This window comes from Diaphorina citri, unplaced genomic scaffold (genome assembly GCF_000475195.1).
Source record: "Diaphorina citri unplaced genomic scaffold, Diaci psyllid genome assembly version 1.1 scaffold2034, whole genome shotgun sequence".
NCBI lineage: Eukaryota > Metazoa > Arthropoda > Insecta > Hemiptera > Psyllidae > Diaphorina > Diaphorina citri.
In genome coordinates, this window is record NW_007379460.1 from 1 (window position 1) to 9,428 (window position 9,428).

At 40.5% G+C, this 9,428-nt stretch overlaps 3 protein-coding genes across 8 annotated transcripts in view; all 3 read right to left on the bottom strand.

The window, feature by feature from the left end:
• Nucleotides 1-203: 203 nt before the first annotated feature.
• LOC103518001 (putative fatty acyl-CoA reductase CG5065) lies at nt 204-3,879 on the bottom strand. Of its 3 annotated transcripts, none has more exons than XM_026829912.1 (5): nt 3,592-3,879; nt 2,459-3,145; nt 1,910-2,096; nt 768-1,016; nt 204-354 (listed from the first exon to the last, which is right to left on the bottom strand). In XM_026829912.1, exons 2-5 carry the CDS (start codon nt 2,641-2,643, stop codon nt 205-207), a joined length of 771 nt encoding a protein of 256 aa, XP_026685713.1. In that variant the 5' UTR covers nt 2,644-3,145; nt 3,592-3,879; the 3' UTR covers nt 204. The 3 variants fall into 3 exon arrangements, with proteins under 3 accessions (XP_026685713.1, XP_026685712.1, XP_026685714.1); XM_026829911.1 differs by having other exon boundaries at nt 2,459-2,987; nt 3,312-3,879; XM_026829913.1 differs by lacking the exon at nt 1,910-2,096 and having other exon boundaries at nt 2,272-2,987; nt 3,312-3,879.
• Nucleotides 3,880-4,821: 942 nt separating this feature from the next.
• On the bottom strand, nt 4,822-6,781 carry LOC108253524 (fatty acyl-CoA reductase wat-like). 4 transcript variants are annotated; one of them, XM_026829914.1, is made up of 2 exons: nt 6,521-6,781; nt 4,822-4,949 (listed from the first exon to the last, which is right to left on the bottom strand). In XM_026829914.1, exons 1-2 carry the CDS (start codon nt 6,571-6,573, stop codon nt 4,832-4,834), a joined length of 171 nt encoding a protein of 56 aa, XP_026685715.1. In that variant the 5' UTR covers nt 6,574-6,781; the 3' UTR covers nt 4,822-4,831. The 4 variants fall into 4 exon arrangements, 2 of the variants coding, with proteins under 2 accessions (XP_026685715.1, XP_017303139.1); XM_017447650.1 differs by lacking the exon at nt 6,521-6,781 and adding an exon at nt 6,349-6,410; XR_001809761.2 differs by lacking the exons at nt 4,822-4,949; nt 6,521-6,781 and adding exons at nt 4,974-5,088; nt 6,349-6,416.
• Nucleotides 6,782-7,884: 1,103 nt separating this feature from the next.
• The window catches only part of LOC113471049 (BAI1-associated protein 3-like), a 2,787-nt gene continuing 1,243 nt past the window's right edge, over nt 7,885-9,428 (bottom strand). Inside the window, exons 2-4 of the mRNA XM_026829920.1 lie at nt 8,955-9,200; nt 8,520-8,571; nt 7,885-7,902 (exon numbers count right to left, since the gene is read on the bottom strand). Coding sequence (XP_026685721.1) covers nt 7,885-7,902; nt 8,520-8,571; nt 8,955-9,200 — 316 coding nt within the window. The remainder of the gene's footprint in view (nt 7,903-8,519; nt 8,572-8,954; nt 9,201-9,428) is intronic.

The window sequence follows — 9,428 nt, forward strand, 5'->3', positions numbered from 1 at the left end:
TAACCCAAAAACACATCATTTATTGACCAAAAACAACTGATTTTACGAGTCAATTTCCTACGGGATGAATCGATAGAGACCAAATAACCGAATTGGCTGTACCTACCTACACTTACTATCAATTAAGTAGACCTCAGAGGTACACCTAATCAGGTTCGCCTGTCAGGTCTACCTGATAGTGAGTGGCTGTACACTAGTGTACACTTACGTCCTTGAGAATTCCTCCAGGTTGTCATCGGACCTACTCATGACTAATTCCATAAAATCTTTGTAGTCATACGGAGGAGGGTAGAACACCTCATCAATCTCCTGACGAGGACAGTGCGTGTAGGCGGTAGAAACGTGGACGAAAGACTGGAACAAATTGTTACATGTTACATTTGTATAATTTTCAGTATTTTTCTTTGAAAAAGAACGCCCTTTGTAACTACGGACGTAGCGTCCCCAAATCCAAGAGAGGAGGACAAGCTAGGAGAAAGCCAGCTATTCTGGTCTTGGTGGGCGGTGCACCAGGGGCCCCAAATTTCAATCAGCGACGTGCCTTGATTTAATGAAGATGTGTACCAAATTTCATTAAAATCAGACCAGGCAATCGGGAGTTATAGCGGAACATACAAACAGACAGACAAACATCTAAATCAAATGCAAAACGGTCGAGTTAAAACATAGACCTCACTAACAGACAGACAAACATCTAAATCAAATGCAAAACGGTCGAGTTAAAACATAGACCTCACTATCGTTCGGTCAAAAAATTAAGCACTCACCTTCAAATGTTTCATCTCCTTAGCCAACTCCAGCATGGCCTGCACCCCGAAGATGTTGATGGCGATGGCCACCTTAATATTCTCATCGAACCGGACAGTGGCGGCCCCATGGAACACGACGGTAACGTTCCGCCTAAGTACGGCTCGATCGGCGGCACTCAACCCGAGGCCCGGCAAACTTACGTCGCCCGTCACCACTGAGATTTTGGATCGGAAATGAGGCACTTCGGCCTTGAGCCTTGAGAAAAGCTGAAATAGAACATAATATTGTTGTTATAGTTTCCATCTGTAAATAGTATTTACTAAATACATAACTCTTAATAAAAAAATAAACACAACGAGTCACGAGACTAGAATGACTAGATCAGGGGCTTCAAATTAGCGGCCCGCGGCCCACATGTGGCCCGCAAGACCATTTTCGTGGCCCGCCAGACCATTTTCGAAGCCCGCGAAGCTTTTTGAGATTTGTACAAACTTAAATGTAAAAAAAGCTCCAATTAGGAAAATACTTTTGAAAAATTTCGACTGCGGCGCTCAAAATCCGATTGGACTGTATTTCTGAAAAGTTTTTTTTTGGGGGGGGGGATGCTCCCCAATGTACATATGTGGCCCGCGAAGTACCTCCCAATGTAGCATGTGGCCCGCATACACATGGAATTTGGAAACCCCTGGACTAGATGTTACTGTGAGGGGGAGCGAAGTGGGTTATAATATAAAAAATAATAAATTAATGATAAATAATTAATTATAAATTATAATAACTTGATTTTTTCCCATTTCAGTTTTCCGTATAGTTTAATAGGCTCTTATTTTAAGAGGTTTGATAGAGGGAGCAGAACCTGCTAAGGTCTTATTGTCCCGAAAGCGAAGAGAGAAAAAACGACAAGATAGGAGAAAGCCAGTCGTTCTGAGAACGAACCTTATCCGTTCAGAATGAAATCGAGAATCGAACCCGCGGCCTAGGAGTTGCAAGGCAGACGCGCTGCCAATCACGCTAAGTAGGCTGGCATATTCTATTCTATTCACAGCTCTAAAAAAAATAAAAAAAAATCAGGCATCAATTTAAGAGTTCACTGACCCTCGCAAATTCGGGTACTAAAAAAGGTTTTTGGGACCCAAATATTTCCTCCTCTAACACTTACCCTGTCCTCGAAAAGCTCGTCCAGCCGCTCACTGACCGTCTTCCCCTTCTTCGGTCTCACGAGCAAATAGACACGCTCCAAGTGTGGACACGCTCGGAGTAGCTTTTCCGTCAGTGTCTTGCCCATGAACCCGGTCCCGCCCGTGACAAACACGCTCGCCCCGCGGTAGAACTCCTGGATCGGGGACCCCACTTCGTCCGGCGGTTGCCAATCACGCTAACTAGGCTGGCATATTCTATTCTATTCACAGCTCTAAAAAAAAAAAAAAAATCAGGCATCAATTTAGGAGTTCACTGACCCTCGCAAATTCGGGTACTAAAAAAGGTTTTTGGGACCCAAATATTTCCTCCTCTAACACTTACCCTGTCCTCAAAAAGCTCGTCCAGCCGCTCACTGACCGTCTTCCCCTTCTTCGGCCTCACGAGCAAATAGACGCGCTCCAAGTGTGGACACGCTCGGAGTAGCTTTTCCGTTAGCGTCTTGCCCATGAACCCGGTCCCGCCCGTGACAAACACGCTCGCCCCGCGGTAGAACTCCTGGATCGGGGACCCCACTTCGTCCGGCGGAACCACACGAGGTTTGCCGAAGCTGTTTTCGCCGAGTAGCTCGAACGGATCGATGGGGTATTGGGCGGTGACGATTTCGGACATTTCGAGCTTGGGAGCACCCGGAGCGCCCTGGCTCAAGACGTCTTGTTCGAGCTTGACCGCGATCTTGTGCAGATCCAGAGCCATTGCTGGGGGAGACTTTGGACGGTGCTCTGAGAGAGGTCTAGACAGTTGGGAAGAAGGAACACGGTTTTATCCTGAATTGATAAGGTTCGTTCTCGGAACGGCTGCTTTTCTCCAATCCCGTCTTCCTTCTCTCTTTGATGTCGGGACGATAAGACCTTAGCAGTAAGAGCGGTCAAAGGACACGATGGAGTGGAATCTGCAGCTAGGCACTCTACGCAGAGTATTCACAGCACTGCTCTATGATTTCAAAATACAGGTATATCGTTTTAACGATGCGATGGACGGTATTCTCAGAAAGGCCTTAACAGTTGGGAAGAATGGACACGGTGGAGTGGAATCTGCACCTTGATGCTCTACGACTCCAGAGGATAGATTCACAATTTCACAGCACTACAATACGATTTCAAAATGAAGTTATCCGAAATCGTTTGAGACGGTGGACAAAAGTCTGAGAGATGCCTAAACAGCTGAGAAAAGGGATACGATGGAGTGAAATCCGGACCTTGACGCTCCTGCTCGGAACGGCTGCTTTTCTCCAATCCTGTCTTCCTTCTCTCTTTGATGTCGGGACGATAAGACCTTAGCAGTAAGAGCGGTCAAAGGACACGATGGAGTGGAATCTGCAGCTAGGCACTCTACGACTCCAGAGTATTCAGTATTCACAGCACTGCTCTATGATTTCAAAATACAGGTATATCGTTTTAACGATGCGATGGACGGTATTCTGAGAAAGGCCTAAACCTAAACAGTTGGGAAGAATGGACACGGTGGAGTGGAATCTGCACCTTGATGTCCTTGATGCTCTACGACTCCAGAGTATAGATTCACAATTCCACAGCACTACAATACGATTTCAAAATCTTCCCCAAATGGTTTGAGACGGTGGACAAAAGTCTGAGAGATGCCTAAACAGCTGAGAAAAGGGATACGATGGAGTGAAATCCGGACCTTGACGCTCCTCGATTTCAGGTTTAAACTTACAACTCCGCACTACAATTTCAAAAAAAAAAAGAAAACGGGTATACTAAAGCATTTTATTTCTATACAACTCCAGATATTGTCGTGACAGCGTTATAGTTTATTGATCGAAAGATCGAAGTTATAGTTTATAGATCAAAAGATCGAAGTTATAGTTTATTGATCGAAAGATCAAGTTATAGTTTATAGATCAAAAGATTGAAGTTATAGTTTATAGATTTACACTTAGGGATCGAAGGTGATTCAGGTATTTATTGACAGAATGAAAGGTAACCACCAGGCGAGGTTAACGCTGGAGGCGTTCTCTACCACCTAAATCTTCAGAGCTGCATTATTATGTGGTTTGTTGCGTCTGTTAATTGTCATGTTCTCTGTTGTTCAAAATAAAACAAAGTATCTTGTTAAAAAAAAAAATGAAAGGTAACCACCAGGCGAGGTTAACGCTGGAGGCGTTCTCTACCACCTAAATCTTCAGAGCTGCATTATTATGTGGTCAAAGTCTCAAATAAATGAGGATAAAATTCCATGCCTCGGCTGTGATCGAACCCACGCCCTCCTGTTTACCAGGCGGGAGAAAACCGCCAAAAAGCTGTCAAAATACCGCCAACCGCAGCACCTATCTCAATCAAGTTTCATGTCACATCCTTGTCACATTTCACAGCTACATACCAAATTTCAAGTCTCTAGCTCTTACCCTTCTCGAGATATTTTGTTTACAGTGTCGCATTCTTGTCACATTTGAAAGATACATACCAAATTTCAAGTCTCTAGCTCTTACCGTTCTCGAGATATTTTGTTTACAGACAGTTATTCTGATGTAACATACATAATCTTTAATGTATGGATTCACGGAACTAAAATTACCTGGTAGTTAATTAATTCTGCATGTGCTGGGCCCTGTTCTAGGAAGGACTCCGCATTTCCCACTTTTCCCTCTTAGCGCAGAAAAATCTTGACAAGGAACATTTTCAAAATCATTTGTAACATACATAATCTTTAATGTATGGATTCATGGAACTAAAATTACCTGGTAGTTAATTAATTCTGCATGTGACTGAGTGACTGATTCTTCCTCATGTTTTCTTTTTCTTCTTCTTCTTCTTCTTCTTCTTCTTCTTCTTTTTCTTCTCCTCCTTCTTCTCCTTCTTCTTCTTTCACGTTTTTTTTTGTAGCGAAACTCGTGCAAAGAGCTGGTATGTATTAAGAAGATTTACTCACTGACTGAAGGTCGAAACAGGACAACTGGTAAATTTTTGCTCTCTTTCTGTACGAGATCCTCTGCTAAAGCCTTCGTCAATGTGTATGTGTTGGGCCATTTGTCCAGCAACCTGGGAAAAAGGATAAGGGATTTACTCACTGACTGAAGGTCGAAACAGGACAACTGGTAAATTTTTGCTCTCTTTCTGTACTAGATCCTCTGCTAAAGCCTTCGTCAATGTGTATGTGTTGGGCCATTTGTCCAGCAACCTGGGGAAAAGGATAAGGGGACCCCAGTATAGTAAAGGGACTTTTCAATCTCTTTCTGGCGTTATAAACGGGGTATATTCTAATGTAGGTACCTACTTATTACCTACATTAAGGGAAAAGGGACCCCAGTATAGTAAAGGGACTTGTCAATCTCTTTCTGGCGTTATAAATGGGGTATATTCTAATGTAGGTACCTACTTATTACCTACATATATTTTAACTGCTTTAAAAGTATTACCTACCTAGAATGTTACCTACCTAACTTTTTTCACACACAAAAAGCCCACTGTGAGGCTTAGCCGCTTAGGTGGAGGGGCAAACAGCCCTAAAGGTTTGGGTTAAGCCTATACTTCTGGCGTTACCTACCTCGGTGTTGTAGTGGTCAAGGCGCTCGCCTTGTAAACAGGAGGGCGTGGGTTCAATCCCAGCCGAGGTATGGAATTTTATCCTCAATATAATTTGAGAATTTGACCACAAAGTAGCCTACTGCTGGAGTAAAGGGACTTTTCAGTCCTATGCGAGCAGTATAAATAAGCACTATTATTATTATTATTCTAAGCCTACTGCTGGAGTAAAGGGACTTATCAGTCCTATGCGAGCAGTATAAATAAGCACTATTATTATTATATAGGTAGGTTTCAATCCCAGCCGAGGTATGGAATTTTATCCTCAATATAATTTGAGAATTTGACCACAATAATAGTAGTAGCCTACTAAGCCGAGGTATGGAATTTTATCCTCAATATAATTTGAGAATTTGACCACAATAATAGTAGTAGCCTACTGCTGGAGTAAGGGACTTTGCAGTCCTATGCGAGCAGTATAAATAAGCACTATTATTATAAACGGGGTATATTCTAATGTAGGTACCTACTTATTACATACATATATTTTGACTGCTTTAAAAGTATTACCTACCTAAAATGTTACCTACCTAACTTTTTTCACACACAAAAAGCCCACTGTGAGGCTTAACCGCTTAGGTGGAGGGGCAAACAGCCCTAAAGGTTTGGGTTAAGCCTATACTAATCTAGAGAGCATTAGAAAGATTGTGTGATTCTTTATTAACCCAAAAACACATCATTTATTGACCAAAAACAACTGATTTTACGAGTCAATTTCCTACGGGATGAATCGATAGAGACCAAATAACCGAATTGGCTGTACCTACACTTACTATCAAGTAGACCTCAGAGGTACACCTAATCAGGTTCGCCTGTCAGGTCCACCTGATAGTGAGGTACACTAGTGTACACTTACGTCCTTGAGAATTCCTCCAGGTTGTCATCGGACCTACTCATGACTAATTCCATAAAATCTTTGTAGTCTTGTACCTACCCTTACTATCAAGTAGACCTCAGAGGTACACCTAATCAGGTTCGCCTGTCAGGTCTACCTGATAGTGAGTGGCTGTACACTAGTGAACACTTACGTCCTTGAGAATTCCTCCAGGTTGTCATCGGACCTACTCATGACTAATTCCATAAAATCTTTGTAGTCATACGGAGGAGGGTAGAACACTTCATCAATCTCCTGTCGAGGACAGTGCGTGTAGGCGGTAGAAACGTGGACGAAAGACTGGAACAAATTGTTACATGTTAAATTTTTATAATTTTCATAGCCGATTTCACCAAACTTCAATCAAGCCTTAATTGAATCATTAAGCACTGATGGGGAATTAAAGTTGAAAATTGCATTTGCCAGATTTGCATCAAGTTTTTCAAGTTTAGTACTTGAGTAATTTACTACATAATTTTGTTTTCAAAAACAATAAAATTGTGATGAGAATCGTATGAGTGAGCAATAATACTAAATGAGGCCTTTTTGGACTGTCGGAATAATGGGGCTTTTTAGCCGATGGTACCTATAAAAAAAGTAGTTGACCGAACAAAATAAGGTCTACGTTTTAACTCGACTGTTTTGCATTTAGTTAGGAAGTTTGTTTTGATCCGCTATAGCTCACGATTGCCTGGTCTGATTTTGATGAAATTTAATACATGAGTTGCTTGAATCAAAGCAGGTCGATCCTTTTGGGGTCCCAGAACTGAGCGGGGTCCATTTTGGCCTGAACTTGAATGTCCCCAATAAATGAGTAATCAACAACCACTAGTAAATAAGAAACACAAATACCTAAAAGTTATATTCTAGAATGGAACTCGGAGTTTTTCCTCTTTGATAATGGTGTAACACAAGAAAAACTGTATTTTATGTTGTTCTAATTAATAGAAAACACTTTAATAGATACGCACCTAATTATCTAGTTTGCAAACAAAGTAATCAACAACCACTAGTAAATACCTATATAATGAAAAAAGGAACACAAATACCTAAAAGTTATATTCTAGAATGGAACTCGGAGTTTTTCCTCTTTGATAATGGTAGATAACACAAGAAAAACTGTATTTTATGTTGTTCTAATTAATAGAAAACACTTTAATAGATACGCACCTAATTATCTAGTTTGCAAACAACTTATTATTATTCGATTATTATTAATTGCTTTAATTAAAATCTTGGATAAGACTTCAGCAACTATGTATGTACTTGTCTCTTCTTCTGTTCTATATTTGACTCTCTCAATCGACATTATAATGATACCTATTATCGAGATTATCGAGATCCGTTTACACATGTAGATCCATTTGGAGCACCTATATTTTACAAGTTTCCGGGAGCCTGATTTAAAAAGCATGAGTATTTAGGTAGATTAGTAGGTAAGTATTGTCTAGGTAATCAGGTAGATGGGTAGATATCTATCAATGGACCTATAAACGCGTGAAAATGCGCAATAATTACCTAAGCACCGGTTCCTACCTACAAAAAAGAGAAGATAGAGAATAGTAAGAAGTAGTTACCTACATAAATATTTTTAGCAAAAAACAGATTTCGGATTTTCGGCTAGTAAATAATAAATTAAATTACGGAATAAATATGGAACACGAAGGAATCAAAACACGGCTTTTGATTTAATTATGTCTAACTATGGGTAGATGAATTTTTTTGTTTTGTTTTTTTTTTTTTTTTTTTTTTTGTTTTGTTTTGTTCTTTTTTCCTGTCCGGAGAAAAAACATATCAAATACCTGGGAAGTGAGAAGGCAACTCTCATTTTCCACTTTCCTAGACTTGTTGGAAAATATTGTTCAGCAATGTTTTGTTGAAAGATTTTGTTTAGGATTTTTTTTTTTCAATACCTAGGTATTGTTCGGCATTATTAATTGAAAAATGCTGTCCAGCAGTAGGTATTGGTTGGAAAATACATTTTAGGATTTTTTCGTTGAAAAATATACGTATGCACCCCATTTTTTCCTCTATCGGCCAGTCCTGAAATTTCAATGGATCTCCATAGATAAAAATCAAGTCATAAATTAATTGTGTACCTAATATTAGTTCACAATAAACAGAAAAATAGAAAACATAAAGGATGTACTCACCATTTTTTCAAACTGTTTATACACGGCACAGAAGTACGGTACACCATTGGTGCTGTAGAACAGAGGGTAGAAAATTAGTTTTCATAGCAAATAGCTTCCTAGTGGCCCAAAAGACCCAAATAAATAATGCCGACCCAAAGTTGTGACTGCCACAAAATGAATAACTTTTGAACCACTTTTATCGGGTAGATTGACCTAAAATTTAGCACACTTAAGTAGGAAACAGTATATTCGATACTGATGAGATTTTGATTTTTCATCAATATTTCGGGGCATTTACTCAATTTCTTTTTTCTTTTATTATCTTAAAGTAGATAATAAAAGACTTTAAAAAGCTCTTTATGTAGGTACCTACAGAAGAAAAATTAAAAAACCCACCAATTTTGCATCCTTTTAAGTCTTTATCCCATCTCCAACGACTCCTGGTACACTCACCTTTCAAACACACCGTTGTAATAGTCGTACCCAGTCTGCAGATCTACAATCACCGACGTGGTTAGCTTAACCAGACCCTTAATCCTCAGGTCCGGATCTCCTCTTAATCCAGCTATCGTCTTGTGTGTCTCCTCATACAGTTCTAACGTTCCCTTCTTCAGGGCGGCTATAATCTCGCCCCGAATCTCCTTGTTGAATGGACAGCACTTCCAGTACGCTTTCATTGTGGAGAGCATTCCGAGACATCTGAGGGGAATAATCGAGTTTTTTTTAGGAGGTTTAATAGAAGGAACTGTAACTGCTAGGGTCTTATCGTCCCAAAATCGAAGAGAGAAGGCAGACAGGATAGGAGAAAGCCCGCCGCTCCGAGAACGAACCTTATCCGTTCAGGATAAAATCCGCCCCGGGCAGGAATAGAACCCGCGACCTAGCGCTTACAATGCAGATGCGCTACCCTCCAAGCGAGTTTTTTTT

What these genes read in the sequence shown, in the direction of transcription:
- LOC108253524 (XM_026829914.1), bottom strand. Translation starts at nt 6,573, where the DNA reads ATGGAATTAGTCATGAGTAGGTCCGATGACAACCTGGAGGAATTCTCA. An exon ending in CTGGAGGAATTCTCAAGGAC is followed by an intron (nt 4,950 to 6,520) that starts GTAAGTGTTCAC and finishes CCTTTTTCCCAG; the next exon opens with GTTGCTGGACAAATGGCCCA.
- LOC103518001 (XM_026829912.1), bottom strand. Translation starts at nt 2,643, where the DNA reads ATGGCTCTGGATCTGCACAAGATCGCGGTCAAGCTCGAACAAGACGTC. An exon ending in GTTCCGCCGGACGAAGTGGG is followed by an intron (nt 2,097 to 2,458) that starts GTCCCCGATCCA and finishes GGACGAAGTGGG; the next exon opens with GTCCCCGATCCAGGAGTTCT. An exon ending in AGGAGATGAAACATTTGAAG is followed by an intron (nt 355 to 767) that starts GTGAGTGCTTAA and finishes AATTTGTTCCAG; the next exon opens with TCTTTCGTCCACGTTTCTAC.